This window comes from Mauremys reevesii, linkage group 4, assembly GCF_016161935.1.
Source record: "Mauremys reevesii isolate NIE-2019 linkage group 4, ASM1616193v1, whole genome shotgun sequence".
NCBI lineage: Eukaryota > Metazoa > Chordata > Testudines > Geoemydidae > Mauremys > Mauremys reevesii.
Window position 1 is genome coordinate 129,496,309 of NC_052626.1, and position 17,636 is coordinate 129,513,944.

Sequence of the window (17,636 nt, forward strand, 5' to 3'; positions counted from 1 at the left end):
TTAGGCCAGACCTAAACCTTCGCATCTCTTTTGTAATTTAACCTGTGTTGTGCAGTATGTCTGCTGAGCTGTACTCACGATGCAAGTCGTCTCACGCAGTCAGAGACCGTGACAAGGAGCTCCCCAGGTTTATTTTTACCTCTCCCAGAGCAGATGGTGTTTGGGGAGGGTATCTGTAGTCAAATCCCTGAGTTTCACACCCTGCGGTGCTAGTTTGCCCTGCTCAGTGTGTTATGGAACTAATCTGTTCTGAGCCCCCGCTTTTTTCAGCTGCATTACTGTACTTATCTGATCCTTGTTTTGAAGGGAAGAGACAGCCCAACAGGAAGGGAAGATGGTCCAGTGGTTAGGGCACTAGCCTAGGACTTGGGAGACTGGGGTTCAAATCTCTGCTATACCACAGACTCTCCCTACGTGATCTTGGGCAAGTCACTTAGCCTGTCTGCCTCAGTTCCCCAGCTGTAAAATGGGGATAATAGCCCTGCCTTGCCTCATGGAGGGGGAGGGGATGTTGTGAGGAATACATTTGAGACACATGCAGATAGTAAAGTATAGGGGGAGGGATAGCTCAGTGGTTTGAACATTGGCCTGCTAAACCCAGGGTTGTGAGTTCAATCCTTGAGGGGGCCATTTAGGGATCTGTGGCAAAAATCTGTCTGGGGATTGGTCCTGCTGTGAGCAGTGGGTTGGACTAGATGACCTCCTGAGGTCCCTTCCAACCCTGATATTCTATGGTCTAAGTATATGGCCCCTGTTACCAAAGAGAGATGGCTTTATTTTTTACAGTATTTGGGCTAGAACTTATTGCTCAATCAACAGGAGTCAGATTTCTGATTTCCCAGTAGAGCTTGCAGAAGATGACCTATTGTATCCAACCTACTTTTTGGCTGGATCCCAAGGGTTGGGTATCTTAGACCAGGGAAAAAACCTTTCTGTCCAGTTGAAGCATATTCATTGATCTGTGTCTGTAAGTGCTTTTCAATGGCTTGGATGATCAAGAAGTCCCAGCTCTTAAAGAGCAATATAGTCTTCACGTCAGTCCAATCTTAAAGCAGTTTTTGGCCTGGGAACAAAAAGCTTTGTATTGCTTCAACGATTCAGCCTGTGGTCTGTATCCCTGCAGAAGTTGGTGTGTTTTGTGCAGTCTTGCATTTCTTATTTCAACAGCCTGCTCTTGATCATTTCTTATGCAGAGACTTTGCCTTCCGATGTGTTGAAAAGGCAAAAATATCAGGGATGGGGTAGGGGGGAATGGCTTCCTTGATGGAAACTCAACCCCACCACACTGCAGCTCCCTAGCCCACTGCAGCTTTGGCTGCTGGCACTGGGAGGCGAGACCTGTATGATGGTTTGTCAGGCAGGGTTTGCCAGTGATTTGTCAGGCAGGGTTTTTCTCTCCAAGTCGGAGGAGACGAGTGGTCTCCGCACAATCATCCTGATATAGGTGGGGGGCTTGGTGTACTGGACAGGGAGTATATCTGGGACTCTAAAAGTTAACTGTGCAGTTAGCTGGAGACACAAGCTTGAAATGTGGATGGCATTTTACTGGACAAAGAGGGAGGCTCATTAGCATTCTGCATTTGACTAATCAGTTTTAATCCCAGTAGTGCTCAGCACAGGCTATATTTCCTGCATCTGAGAGAACTAATGGCTAATTGATTTTAGATCTCTTTGCCTATATATCCTGATAATTGGCTTGATTTGGTTTATAGCCCACCTTGAGGGACTGGAGGACATTTGGCTAATGGTCTGGCCCATCAGACCCTGTTCCATCCTCCTTTCAGTGCCAATAATTGCTCTGCTTGAAGTTTGGCCCTCCTGCCTGTGCCTCTTGCATCCGAACTGTACTGTCAGACTGCAATGAAGACCAAGAATACAGCCTGTGATTTTCCTGTAGACTTATTATAACATAAATTGGTCATGTCCTCAATTCCAGACAAGCCATGTTAAAACACCCCTTAGACCCCGTGCATAAGTACAGTCTACTCTAAGGAAATTTCTTAGGGTTTGGACCGTATCCTCCTCTATGTGGCATCAAGCACACTGTCAGCACTTAAATAACCATTGCCAGGTGCTATTACTTGGGAACCTTTTTTTCCATAACTGGACCCTTCTGGGGGCTCACTCAGCCCTAATACCTTCATGCTTTTAAAGCTTGTTGCGTTACCTGGGGAAATGACTACACTATAGGCGGAATTTAATACCTTGGTCCTGTTTTCTTAAGATTGCTAAAGAGCAAGTGTCATCAGAAATACAATTAGTCTATCTCAGGGGTCGGCAACCTTTCAGAAGTGGTGTGCTGAGTCTTCATTTATTCACTTGGATTTAAGGTTTTGCGTGCCAGTAATACATTTTAACGTTTTTAGAAGGTCTCTTTCTATAAGTCTATAATATATAACTAAACTATTGTTGTATGTAAAGTAAATACGGTTTTTTAAATGCTTAAGAAGCTTCATTTAAATTTAAATTAAAATGCAGATCCCGCCCCAGAGCGGTGGCCAGGACTCGGGCAGTGTGAGTGCCACTGAAAATCTGCTTGCGTGCCACCTTCGGCACACGTGCCATAGGTTGCCTACCCCTGATCTATCTACTCTTGTGTTTTTTATATCTGAAACCAAGGCCAGACTCTTAGCAAAAATCATAGCTCTTCATATAATTGTATCAGGGTTGGGGGGAGCTGGTTAGATTTAGGACCTGGAGTCTCTCCACTTTCTCTGTTAACTGGAGTTGTGATCAGACTTCTGTTACAGCTTATGACCCAAGGGAGCAGTGTAGGGGGCTAATTCACTCTTCTCCCGCTTATAATATGCAGACATAAATTATTCAAGGGCATCTTATGCTTCTCTAAATAATGCTGGCAGACTTCAGATGTTTGATCTCTGGGAACCCCCCCCCCCCATTGGTGTTAAATATCCAAAATCCAGCCTCTCCCCCAGACCAGTTTTGCTGGCATCTCAGCGAGTTTAAAGATTTGACTGTCACTCCACTGTTAAAGGCAGAGAGGTTTGCAAATATACCAAAAGCTGAGTAAATATTTAAAAAAAAATCCAAGGAAGGAGCTGACATAGCCTCAGTCCCCCTCACTGATGCCCGGCTGCCTCCAGACACTTGTATTAGGGCAGCAGGAATTTCTGCACCTTGTACTCGATAAATTCTAAGCAAATTGCAAATCACTTCAAACTGCCAAAGCAAACCGGTAACATTGTTTTTTGAAAACCAAGCCATGTAGCTCATCATTGAGTAAATATTGAAAAGTCGGCAATTTCAGCTTGACAGTTACAAAGCTGCTGTCTCCCTCCCCCCTCTTCTCCTCTCCCTCGGCAGCTTCTATACTGAAGTCTGATCACTGCTGGTACATTAGATGGAAACGCTGGGAGGAGGAGGGAGGGGGAGGGAGAGGCAGCGTGAGAGCAAGAGACAGGACTGAGAGTGGAACAGTAAGCGTGGCGCTCACTGCCTTCAGACAAAGCTCTCTGCAAGGGCGCACCATCGATTGCTTGGTACAGACCACAGCTGTCTGGCTGCTTACAGACCAGAAATGACAGTGGGGAAGGATGGAGTCCCTGGGCAAACAGGAGCCTGCTGCTTGAATTCCAGGGTTAGATGCTGTCCCTCTGCACGGACTGTGTTAGGCAAGGGAGACGGAAAGCTTTCTTGAGCTCTGCATCTCGGGTGCGGCAGCATGCACTAGAAAGGCTGGCCGGCTCTCTGGAACGTATTGATCACGGCTTGCTTAGCAGAGGAGCTCTCCTGTGGACCAGCGCAGCAGTGGGATCCCTGACTCCAAGATCTTTCTGATAACACAGTGAGCTCTGTGTTGTGCAGGCATTGCTGTGGGCTGGGAGTGGGAAGGATGTCTTAGAATGTGCAGAGCGACTTCAGTTGATGAGAAGGTTCAAAGCAAGAAACCCCCGGGTTCCTGGTCCTCTTTATTTTGCACATGCCCTTGAAAGACGGATGTGCTAGGAAGCTGGAGAAATTCTGCGTGTCTTGCATACCAAATCCTCTGAGTGGGATGCAAAGGTCGTCTCTGAACTTTTCTTTCCTTGGCATGTCTAATGTCTTGAGAATTTCTAGAGGAAAGCAACGAGTTCCTGGACTCTTTTCTCAGGGTTGGGGAAGGGAGAGTTTGCCCATATGGTTTCTGTAGGGCATTTGAAGAACGAGTTTCTCATTTATCGAATGGCTGAAAGGAGGTGCCGGGGCATGTCATAGACATGAGCTACTGCAGGAAGAGGGGAGCGTGTGTGTATGTTCGCTTTCCTTTTTATTTTGGCTTAGTTATGGAGCAAAGAACTAAAATGCCTCCTTCCTCAGAGCTGCATTCCATGTGATTGAGTGGCTCGGACTGCAGCGTCTGCATTTAGATGAGAAAAATGAAAGAAGGTCAAATCCAAGCTTGTGCGGAACACCTGGCAGGACAGAATGCATTGGGTGGAAAATGTGCTGATTCTTCTCTCTCTCTCACTCTTACCCAATGCTGCAGTATAGTTAGTCGCTCCAGTCTAGGATGTTGAATCTGGTGCCCAGCCCAGCCCAGTCAAAGCAGCCTGCAGGGATGTGGTGCCTCTGGATGGGTGGTAAAATGACAATGCCAGGATTCCTAAACTCAGTCTTGCTGTCACTCGTACCTCTGCTCCTCGTAACAAAATAGCAGAGAGGACCCGTTACCATGGTTTGCCTGTTTCGGGACTGTTTAGGGAAAAAAAGTATAAACTCTTCCTATCTTCTGCTGCAGTTTGTGTGCTTTATTTCTGTCTTGCATGTCTTCCTGTGGACAGCTGTTCTCTAGTCTGGCTGCTGCTACCGCTTTTCTGAAAGTCCGTCGTGTCTGTTTGTGTCTCTCTCAGCTGCATGAAGATGTATTTTCTCTCTAGCTGCTTTGTGCCTCCAGTACTAACGGCCCTTCTCGCTGGCCTGGCATACAGAATATTGCGCCTGAAGTTGCATGGACGAAAGGACTCGCGCGGCTGTATGTATTTGTGAGCGCTTTCTCACCATGGTCTTGCACCTGCACTGCTGACGTGGGATGCCTTGGGTGAAAGTTTGCTGCCTGCTGAGATGAGACAAGGATTTGATCAGCATCCCTCTGGGGGCTGGGCTTCGCTCGTATGCTTGGCAGGAAACATGCGGAAGCCCAGAAAGCCATGCGTGTAATGCCATGGTCCTCGAAAGGGTTCTAAACAGCTTACTCTCTTGCAGGATGTTTTTGAGTATACCTGGGATATAAATTAAAGCCTCAGTCTGTGGGCAGCACTAGGAGCTTATTGTCCATGGTCTGTGTGTGCAAGAAGAGTTGTCTACTCTCTCACTTGTACTGTGGTCATAGTTTGGCTTCTTTACAATAGTGACTATGATGTGGCAATGCCATCTGTCTTCCTCAGAGTGCCGCTGCTACCGACTTAACGGTTTTTCCCTTTTCAAGCGTCTGCCGATTCCTCTCTCGTCAGGTTCGCGGATGCTGGAGCAGAGCGTCGGGGAGTGGCTGGAGTCCATCGGCCTGCAGCAGTATGAGAGTAAGCTGCTTTTGAACGGCTTTGACGATGTCCGCTTCCTGGTAAGTAGCTATGTGGGTTTTTTTCCCAGCATCCATTAACTTGTTACAAGGCCCTATGTAATCTGCAGCAAACTGGACCTATGTTCTGTACCAAGGACTCTTGGATTCTGTGGCACTCCAATGAAGCAGCTGCTGGAGGTTCAGGAGATAAATTAAGGAAACATGGAGGCGTATCTTGGATTATTCATTTTCATATTTAATTGCAGCTAAATCGTATTTATCTGCAGTCATCAGCAGTGGGGGAGCTATTCCGTGCATAAGGGGGTGGCATATAAGATCGTTTTGGATAAGTGGATTTACAGAAAAAACAGAAACCGACAGCACTGGCACCAGGTATCTCCCAACTTCCCTGTAGACAGGATATCTATACCCTTCTTCCCACATCCTGGGGATCCCTAAGACTGACTGTCTGGTATATTGTGTTCAGTTGAACCAGAGCTTCTAGCTTTTTCCAGACAGATGCTAAGACTTCTGGCTAGGAGGGAATGCTTAAAGAAAATCTGTTGTTTGCTTCTCCAGTTGTCAGGCTCTCGCAGAAGTCAGGAGTCTAATCTCTGGGCCTCATGCAACTCTGAGTTGGATTGGGGTCTCTCTCACCTGTGCATGTAGCATTCCCCTCACCATTAAGTGTAATTAAAACAAATCTAAATGAAATTCTTTTGAAATGAAGGCAACAGGATATGTCTGGATTTCCCAGTCATACAGGGAAGCTTGAACTAAGGGCACACTTACATCAGGCATCCCCCACTCCCAAGTGGCCTCTTGAGAGTATCCTCAAGGTTTACATTGGCTTAGGTTAGCCTTTAAAGATGAACCTCTAGCAGGCAACCAGTCTTTGCTGGTCTTTTAGGTGGACTCTTAAAGGTCAACTGCAGCTGACACGTGGCCTAGAGAGGTGCCCTCAAAGTGGAGTCCAGAAAGTGTTGTTTGCTTGTGAGTTAGCCCTCAGGGATAGCCAGGCTTGGCTTCTCTGCCTTTGCTGGAGAACTGGAAAATGAGGGTCAAATATTATTTATATGTATTGCCTTTGTGCCTAGGAACCCTAGTCACGGGTCAGGAGCCCTTTGTAAAAACAGTCCCTGCCCCAGAGAGCTTAAAATCTAAGTAGTGACCTCCCAAGCTGCTGCTTTCCTCAGGGCATGTCAGGAGAGGATGTTGTCACTCCATCCTCTTGGCTTTGCTAAACCTTGTTAGTGTAATTTAAACCCATTTTAATAGTTGAAGATGGAAGCGAAGCCAAGTTTAAAGTCTATTCTGAGTGTGGAGAGAACTGCAGCTCGGGCTTCAGTCCACTTTAATGTCATTATCCCGCTCCAGTCCACCTGCAAAATCAGCCAAGTTGAGACATGATGGCTCTACTGCTAAGAAAGGGGGAGGAAATAACTGTTTTTTTTAAAAGAAAAATAAAGGGCATAATACAACTTTACTTGCTTTGCAGTTCACCTTTAAATCACTTGTATATCTAAGGTCAGTATTGCCACATCCAGAGTATGGTGCTATAGCATGAAATGTGTGGCTAATGCCAAGGTAACATAAGTGTCAATGTCTCCACTCTGTGCTAACAGGGAGCATTCTCCTGGAGGTGGAGCTCATTCCTTATAACCGCAGGGTTCTGGTCTGCTCTTGATTTGATTAAGAGAAACACAGCGGCTTTGCTGGAAGAAAGGGTGTTCCAAGGGGAACTGTGGACCATGCAAGACAACAAGTACAATAATGCATTTGCAAATGGAGGACTTCTAATATGGTGCACACTGTTCAGAAAGTTAGTAGGGCTAGTTCAGTCTTCTGTCGCTGAGAGGAAGTTGCTGGTGCTCTCAGAACTGCTTTCGTGCAGATGACAGTGGTGTACAATAGTGGGGTGCTAGATTACTGCAGTGAGTTTGACAAAGGCGGATTCCAAAGCTCCATGCGTGCGAGGGAATTAATCATGTTTGTGGTCTGAGTGAAGCCTTTCACACACTTGTGAGCCTGGAACACAGCAGCCGTTCAGAGCTGCACGAGGTACTTTGGGAGGTGAGAGGGAGAGGTGGGAAGACTCGCCTTCCCTGTGGTTTCAACTGGAGAATTTAGTGAGGCAGAAGATAATTACCTGGTTGGGCGGTAGCCTGGACTACAGGATAAACATTCCCGTGAATGACATGGGGCTTTGAAGGTGCACTTGTATACTATAAATAAAGCGCTCTTACCCAGCAGATTTGCTTCCTGTGAGTATTCAGTCAGGTCTCTTTGCTTCTGTGGCAAATGACTTTTTCATTCCCTTTGCTTCCGGTTAGCTCTGCAGAGCCAATGCAGCTCTAAGACGGTGTCAGATTTTACTGTAGCTCATGCATCTTCAACAAAGCGTCTGCACTGGCTACAGCGCATTGTCCATCTATCCATCTCCAGGTGGACATTTTATGTCAGCCCCTCATATGTAGGTCTCTTCCTATGACCACAGATCACTCTTGTCTTTAGCATCTTTCTTTGTTTACCCTGTGTAAGATTTTTCCCCTCTGTTTGCCTTTCTATGAAGGTTATAATTAGAGTGAGTTTGTTTAATTTTACTCTGACCTTTTTGTGCCGCTTGGCTATCCTGTGTAAATGAAACGGTCCCATTGTAGGCTGTCTGCAGTACCTTGGACAGCTCCGCCAGGCGACAGTGCGTAGATAGAAGAATTGAATTATCAGCTTTTGCCAATTTCACCCGGACTGTGTAGTTTGAAGAAGCTGTGTGTCCATTAACCCTTCAGCTTCCTGAAGCATTGGGCGCTCTCGTGTTTCAGGTAGTGTTCACATTAGCAGTGTGCCTAGTGGTGAGAACCGGGCTGGGGCTCAGTAGGCTCCTTCCAAAGATTTGACATGGATGTGAGATGGGGCAATTTGATTGACCTCTGTGCTGCTTTACTCATGTGTAAAATACATACCTCTTGTGGGCCGTAAGACTTACTGTTCTTGCAGGCTTGTGGTGCTAGCATCTCTGCACTTCTTTCTTTTATTGTTGCTAGTGCCGCATTGTGTGGTTGCTCTGGAGATGGTAATGGGTCCCCTGTTCAGATAATTTGATGGTGGTTTGGCTTTTGTGAAATGGGTGGCTGTGCCTCAGTCTAGGCCCTAGTGCATAGGTGCCTCTGTCCCCACACCACGGCTACCAGGCGTGGCACTAGTTGACACTGTGGTGCTAGTCCTTGTACAAAGGGAAAATGTTGAGTGGGCATGGAAGTGAACTATCCTCTTGTCCCCTAGAGAGGATCCCTTGAGGTCAGGGTTGGGCACATAAGGGGAAACTCTTACTTCCGCTGTGCCTGTCTTGAATGACTAGAGCCCTTCGCTCTCTAAACTCAGCCCAGCATAAGGTAGCAAAGAATCGAATTTAAACCCTAGCTACTGGTGTTTCTTCTTTGTTACTTGTCCCTCGTTACCAGTGAGCGATTAGTGGGATCCATGTTAGGGCTGGGTTGCTTTTCCTTTGACTGATTGGAGCTTGAAGCTGGTACAGTAAGCACAGTAGGAATGTACAGGTCTTAAAATTCTTCTCCACTTCTTGTTCCAATTTGTTTTCTTGGTGCTCATTCATAACGCAAAGCCATCGGGCGCTGTACATATGAGGGACAGATTATTTAGGAGTATTTTTTCAGTGATGGATTTGGACTAAATCAGATTGAATTATTAAAGAGGTGGTAGATGTTAGCGTTTGGAAGTCTAACGCAATGGAGTTCTCAAAGGTTTCTGATATGTTGGTTAGCCCCCACAGAATCAGCCTGTACATGACTTTTCTCCATGACTGAAGGTTTCCTTTATTAACCAGCCTAATTTTTCAGCTCTAATGAAGAATGTTTCAAACTGAAGAGGGATTTTTTTTCTGGAGTTCTTAAGTAGTTTTTATGTGAGGATTAATCCTGATTAGAGCCTCAGAAGTGAGCCTCGAAATATTCAGTGTAAAGAGTAGCAAAGAATGCTGGGTAATGGCTTACAAATTGCCAGATGGGCTATAAGGCTAATTAAGTTTTAGTAACAAAAATTTAAAAGTTGGCATCTTTTGATATTGAAATGTTCTTGTTGCTTATATTAGATGCTGCACAACATTATCCAAAGTAGATCATGTTGCAGTTTTGTTTTAAGTATGCAGAGAATGTTTCCCTGGATGCCTTAATCCCCAGGTGGCCCATTTGTGAGCAAATAACAGGCTCTTAAACGTTGGGTAAGCAAGAAAACATCAGAAGAACAAACAGTTACATGTGTAACTGCTGCCAATCTGTCATATGGTTATAGCGTCCCAGAGCATCTATTTAGTCTAATTTCCCTTTGAAAGGTGTTCAGTTTACAGCCCTAGTTTAAAGGAGACTTTAAAAAAAATATTCTAACAAAACTCCAGCCTGTCCTGGGGTGACAGGAAGTAAATCCAATCTGTGCTTGTACAATTTCATTTGGCAGCATTACTTCGTTTGAGCCAAATTAAACATTACAATATGGAAGAGAACACAAAGCTGTTTCAGTGTATTCTGGAGCAGAGAAAACCATTTGTAGTAAGTTTCAGTGAATGTTGTGTGGAGTTGAGGGAGGTTATTTAGGGGTTGAGGAAGAAGGGTTATTTATACAACAGAGTTCATTGCCCATGACGGTAAGATGACCTGATCACTGCAAATGGCTTCCCATGGGAAGAATGAGTAGAAGTAAAAACTCAGTAAGATGACTTGAGGAAACAAAGGGCTCCCAAATGTCACCAATGTGCAGTTAAGAAAGAGGGTCTCTGGATATCTCAGGGTGTGATCTCATATGCGAGGCAGTGTTGGCTGGGTCAGTACTTCAGTGGGAGTCTTTCAGGGAAAATCCAGGTAGTGCAGGAGCTGGCATCTCAGTAGGTGATGCCTTTCCCATTAAATCAGTACTGAACCAGCACCCCCTGTGGTGGCAGCAGAGACTGTGCTGTGACAGGGATGATTTTTTGAATAAAATGCAAAACCAGGGTCCTGAAAACCTTGGGCTGCCAAAACTCCTGTGATGCTTTTCAGAAAAGCAATATTAGCCCCCAGGTGTCCTAGTTGCATACCAGCTTGGGTAATTACTGTTCACCTACAATTCAGTTGGATCAAGTATTCTTAAATTGCCATTCTAAACCACTGTGCAGCATTGTTCGATATTTGCTTTGATCCAAGGATGGGTGTGAAATGATTTCTGAATATGTAGCATGTTAATCATTTTGGGAAGAAAGGTGTTCCATGAATGTAATAGATTTTTAGATTAGATGTTACTGATCTAATCTGGAAAGGCAGGAGGGCTCAGGGGGTTGGGATTGAGTTTATTTCTGGAGTTTCCAAGAATAGCAATCACGTTGCTTTCACAAGACCAGAGATCAGTAGGTGACCCACAGCCAGCCTCCCTCGCTGGTCTGCGGATGTACAATCAGCCGTATTGCTGCAGTCTAGTAACAGCTCTGTGAAAATCATATCTCCAGCAGTGTAGTGGGGAATCAATGCGAGCTGAAAGGAGGTGGTCAGTTAATCTGGGAATCAGCATGTTTTCCCCTCTCAAGGTGCACTTATGCCTTTTAATGAGTGTTGCTGAACACAAAAAGAGTCTTTGGAGAGCTCTTTTTCCCCAGATTTATCATGAGGAGACAACAGTGTGAAACATAAACTGTAATGTGAGCCATGAACCTTTTATAGGTTTTCCAATAAAAAGAAAAGATGGAGTCCATTTTAGTGAAAAGCTGTGATGTACTGCAACTGAGGAGCAGAGATTTCTCCCAGTGGCTCTGCTTTTAAGGCTCTGGTTTAGGAATGGAAAACCTCTGCTTATAGCTATGTGTAGAACCTGGGCTTTCTATGTCAGGAGGCTGCTTGGCTTCTGCCATTGCTCAGTCCCACTTTGATGAGAGCTGGTGAAATATGACATTTACTGCATAGGATTATAGTCAATCTCTCACCTGAACACAGGGTGGATTTGATTTAAATCATTAGTCAGGATTTAATCATGGATTTCTACATAAAAGTGCATTCTTGTTGGTTGTTATAACCTTAATACATATTCCTCACAACTCAGATAGATGTAGGTTTCGTTTTTAAAGGTACACACTACATTTTTAAGTGATTTATTTTGAAAACTTTTCTGATTAGTTTTATAGCTATATCAGAAAATGAGTGATTGGTTATTTCATTTACCAAAGGTAATTGAAGCAGATATTTATGAAGGCATTGAGAGTTGAATTATCTCCAATTCAGCAGGTTAATCATTAATATTTGGAGGATTTTCTTGCCATGCTGTATTAGGAGGAGAACATCACCAGACAGACGTTTTAAATTGTTTTATTTAACTAAAACAACGTTATGTGTTCTGGATTTTTTTCTTCAACAGCAAACACATCATAATGTAACAAAACAAGCATATAATTTTTTAATTTAAACATTCAAGTTTTTTAAAATCAGGTTTGTTTTTGTTAAAATTGTTTAACTAAAATAGTTAAATGAAATATTTAAAAACAAAAAACAAATTAAATTGACTGTCAGTCAGGTCAATGTGAGAAACTTAAAATATTGGCTTCTTTAGCTAACTCGGTTGTCTTCACCTTCATTTTCCTGTTTGTTCATAATCTGGAAAAGAAAAACCAAGCTTTCCTGCTTTTTCAGGTCCCAAACGATTTCTCAATTTGGAACAAATTAGTCCAAAGGAAGAAAATATTCTTTCTACGCCAGTAGAAGAAGCTATTGCTGTTAAAAGTGAGATTATCACTTCAACAGTCTCTGAATCCAAGTGCTTAAGTGACTTCCACCAGTTCACTGGTGTGACTTTAAAACATCATCAGCAAACATATTTCTTGAATGAACATAAGAACATAAGAACGGCCGTACCGGGTCAGACCAAAGGTCCATCTAGCCCAGTATCTGTCTACCGACAGTGGCCAATGCCAGGTGCCCCAGAGGGAGTGAACCTAACAGGCAATGATCAAGTGATCTCTCTCCTGCCATCCATCTCCATCCTCTGACAAACAGAGGCTAGGGACACCATTCTTACCCTCCTAGCTAATAGCCATTTATGGACTTAGCCACCATGAATTTATGCAGTCCCCTTTTAAACATTGTTATAGTCCTAGCCTTCACAACCTCCTCAGGTAAGGAGTTCCACAAGTTGACTGTGCACTGCGTGAAGAAGAACTTCCTTTTATTTGTTTTAAACTTGCTGCCTATTAATTTCATTTGGTGACCCCTAGTTCTTGTATTATGGAAATAAGTAAATAACTTTTCCTTATCCACTTTCTCAACATCACTCATGATTTTATATACCTCTATCATATCCCCCCTTAGTCTTCTCTTTTCCAAGCTGAAAAGTCCTAGCCTCTTTAATCTTTCCTCGTATGGGACCCTCTCTAACCCCCTAATCATTTTAGTTGCCCTTTTCTGAACCTTTTCTAGTGCTAGAATATCTTTTCTGAGGTGAGGAGACCACATCTGTACACAGTATTCGAGATGTGGGCGTACTATGGATTTATATAAGGGCAATAATATATTCTCAGTCTTATTCTCTATCCCCTTTTTAATGATTCCTAACATCCTGTTTGCTTTTTTGACCGCCTCTGCACGCTGCGTGGACATCTTCAGAGAGCTATCCACGATGGCTCCAAGATCTTTTTCCTGACTCGTTGTAGCTAAATTAGCCCCCATCATGTTGTATGTATAGTTGGGGTTATTTTTTCCAATGTGCATTACATTACATTTATCCACATTAAATTTCATTTGCCATTTGGTTGCCCAATCACTTAGTTTTGTGAGATCTTTTTCTTATTCTTATTCCCAAACTGGGTCTCCTTTACGGCCTGCTGCCATTATAGGTTTTCCCTTCTAGTGAGAAAGTCGTATAGTAGATCTCAAATCAATGAAAGTTACACTCAGAAAGACCTCAAGACTTCTGGAATATGCCGCTCAAACAATTTCACTTTTGTTTCTAGTCCCTTCTCACATTTATCTCCAGACTTCTTCTCCTTGTCCAGATCTATTCCACCCCCAATAATCTTCTATTCATTGAACTTTTTGAAACTTTGCACTTTTAGAGAGAGGTAAGGGATTGACTCTGTGTACACAAATTTGCAGAGGGACAATAGGGTTGAGGTCTGTTATTTCTCACCTCTATGTGTTATTTACTTTAAAACATTTTTGCTGTTAACAAGCATGTTATCTCTCGAGACACAAATCCACAGTTTGATAACTGCAAAACTAAGCATCTCTGATGATATCTTCTAGACTAAGCACTGAATCCCATTGGGTAGATAGAAAGATTAACCTAAATAATCTATACAGAAGCCCCTGGAACCCCATAAGATTGGGTCCCCTAATCCATGAACTATTGGAACTCATTTACAAAACTTTTTTTAAACATTACATGAATATATTCTCATACTATAGAATTAGAATTTATAATCAGTATTCCATGATGAGAGATCTTTGAGCTACAATGTATCTTAATTAAAACTATCTTTAGATAGGTTTTTTCCTCAAAGCATTTTATCAAAAAAAAATCTGATTTAAATAAAAAAAATCCAATTTTTTAATATATATTTTTTTAAATAATTGGTTTTTATCCACCCTGCCTGAACACTATTTAGAATCCAGAAATAAATGGGCTTTCGTGGAGGAACACAGATTTCTTTGGGGATTAATTATTTGTTGATTTTCATAAACCAGCAACGACATATACAAAAGAATAAATAACTTACAGCTTGTATATGTTTCCAAATATTGCATGCTTCATGGGCTTTCCAATAGATTTGTGCAATTTTGTAACTTGTCAAATCTGCAAGATCAGAGAATACTCGACCTAACATGTTAAGATGGGGGTAACAGTAATAAAATAGAAGACAGACAAGAATAGCGAGATGTATGCAATGTTGTAGCTGTGTCAGTCCCAGGATATTAGAGAGACAAGGTACCCTTAAATTCCTAGGAGAATTGTGGTCTGGGTTCATCTTAGAGTTCTTTATAGTAGGTGGTGTCGAGAGTTGTCGGTTGGCCTCGCGTGGTTGAGAACTATGATGGCGTTCCCTTGGTCTGCTCGTTTGGTCACTACCAGGAGTTTAAGGATATCATCAAATCTTTACCCAAACAACTCCAAGAGAAATGCTACAAACTCATTCCCCACGAACTCACCTCAGAGATCTTCTACATGCTTCCCAAGATGCACAAAGAAGGGAACGCTGGCAGAACTATCATATGCTGGCCACAGCCCTCTTACTGAAGGTATATCAAGACTCATGGAAGCCATCCTCAAACCACTCAGTGCACAAAGGACCGACTTCCTCACAAACCCCGCAACATTAACAACTACACTCAGAACACCATTCTTGTCACTGTGGATGTCACTTCCTTACCCACAAACATCCCTCATAATGACGGCATAACTGCCTGTCTCAAATATTTACAAGATAATGGACAACGCTCAGATATCCACCCAACACACATCACCCAACTCATCCATTTCTTCCTCACCCATAACAATTTTACGTTCAACAAAAAACACTGTCTAAACGATGGGGTCAGCCATGGGTTCTAGGCTGGCTCCTTAATACGCTAACCTCTTCATGGGCACCTTGAAGAATTTCTGGAAAAATGCACCCCGAAACCAATGATATACCTGAGATATATCAGTTATGATTTCATCCTCTAGACAGTCAACTGAAACTCCCTCATAGATTTCCATCACAATTTCAACAACCACCACCCATCCATTAAATTCTTTGGAACACTCCCACACTAGTATAAGCTTCTTGGTATAAGCTATACCATGATCAGAGTCAGCAGTGGAACCCTACAGACAACTATATACAAAAAACCCACAGATCACCCCACCTACCTTCATAGGTCCAGTAACCACCCCCAACACACCAAGAAATCTGTTATCTACAGCTATGCACTCAGATACCACAGAGTGTGCTCCAAGGAGAAAGTCAGGGATATGCATCTTAACATACTCAAAATCGTCTTCACCAAACAAAGACATCACACCAGAGAAGATCACATAATGGATCAGGCCACCCAAATGTCCTCAGAACCAGCTTAAATACAGAAATAAAACCTCCTTTGACTGTATACTTCTATTGTCACCTACCACTTCACACTGGAACACATATGGGGTATTGTCAAATAATTATAACCCAAACTCAATGGGGACCCCATCCTGAAAGAATCTTTCCTGAGCCCCCTCTTCTGGCCTTCAAACAACCCCCTCTCCCCCAGCCTCTCCAAGCTCATTATCAGAAGCAAGCTCCCCACAGACCAAGACACATCAACTCAAAGCGACATTAGATCCTGTTAGAAGAAAAGCATAACCTGCAGACCTGTCTCAAATGCTACACTGATCAATGCACCCCACAACGTACTTTTCAAGATTCATGCATCTTAGACATGCCTGCCACATCATGTAGTGTATCTCATCCAGTGCACTAAATGCCCCAATAACAACTATGCGGGTGAAACCAGACAATCACTATGTTCTCGAATGAACTCACACAGGAAAATGGTAGACACAAACTCCCTATTACCTGTGAAAGAACACTTTCCACAAAGCCATCACTCTGTATCTGACCTCTCAGTCCTCATCCACAAAGGAAACCTGCACAACACTTTCAAAAGATGAGCTTAAATTAATAATTCTGCTAGTCACTAAAAATCATGGTCTTAATAAAGACATTGGATTTCTGGCTTATTACAGCAATCTGTAACCCACTAACTCCGCTTTTTGGCATATGACTAAAGGGGAGTTAATGGGCCATTCACCTTTAATGGTCCCTTAGCGCATAGTTTAGCATAAGTAGTTAGAATATCTGTTCAACCTCTTAGCTGTGACCCTTTTAGTACCTTTCCCAAATCTGAGAAAGGGCTCTGTGTATCTCTCTCACAAACAGAAGTTGGTCCAATAAAAGATATTACCTCACCCACCTTGTCTCATGAATAGGGAGAGAAAGGGAGGAGGAGCCTGGGAGTGTGGGCAGAAGATAGATTAGCTGGAATGGAAATCTGGCATTCTTTGAGCCATCCCAACATTTTTATCCTAAAGTATCTAGAAATGGGCTCCAAATTTCTTTGAAATCATATGATTGCTCTCCTCACCTGTAAGATTTTTTTTCCCTATGGCTGCAAACACAGACCGGTCCGGATGCAACTGCTCTGTTCTGGGCATAAGCCTACTCTTCCACTGCTGTAAAGCGATCACTGCAACTCCAACTCTCTGTGGCAGTTAAACCCAGTTTAGTAGGTAAATAAACCTAGGATATAATAATCAGCTGAAGCTGAGCACTATTTAAACTCCTGCATAGAACTCCACTAATTTGATCTGTGTTGAACAATGTGCTGATAGCCTGAAAGCTTCCTCAAAGTTTCTCTTCACACTAGTTCCTCAGTTGCTGTTTTTCTTATTAGGAAACAATGCATAGCCTCCTATCATCATTTATAATCCCAAGTGTGTTCCTTCTTAAAATAGGAGGAAGACTCTGTATGTTCATGCCTATCACAGGAATACTGTTGCTTTAAGTTTAGGGACTAGATAGAGTTTATCAACTTGTTCTCTGCTGGTAGCCAGAAAAACTGAGGCGGGAGAGGGACTGAAAGCATTGATGTGATGAGTGGAATTAAACATAACCTTGGCACAGCCATGGATAGTATTTTAAGGAACACTATCCCTAACGGGATGTTGCCTCTGCATATGAAGATTTGTAGGATTGAGCCCATTGTCACGTCTGTCCCAAAATGGTCTCAATACTTTAATTCCCATGTATATCTTGTTTTGTTAAATATTTCCCTGCTGCTTGCAACCTAAACACTGGGGCATTTTAAAAACCTTCAAGTGAAACTGACTAGTTTTATAGTGAAATGCACAAAGGAAACTTCCTGAATAGGTACACTAGACTTGGATAGCTATTTGGGGTTTAATCCAACAGGGCATTTGTAACACAAATGGCATGTTAAAAAAAATAAAAATAAGAATAGATCAGTTTAGCAATGCAGTCCTTTTTGTTCGGGATTGCAACCATCAATATTTTTCCTGGGCTGCTTTCTACTAGAGGTGGACCTGAAAAGAGCAATCTCATGCCACTCATTTCAGGCTGCACTTAATCTGT

The 17,636-nt window shown here is 43.1% G+C and overlaps 1 protein-coding gene across 1 annotated transcript in view; it reads left to right on the top strand.

Annotated features, from left to right (window-relative positions):
- Nucleotides 1-17,636, top strand: part of ANKS1A (ankyrin repeat and sterile alpha motif domain containing 1A) — a 157,103-nt gene that overhangs the window by 106,857 nt on the left and 32,610 nt on the right. The window contains 1 exon segment of the mRNA XM_039534856.1: nt 5,451-5,557. Coding sequence (XP_039390790.1) covers nt 5,451-5,557 — 107 coding nt within the window.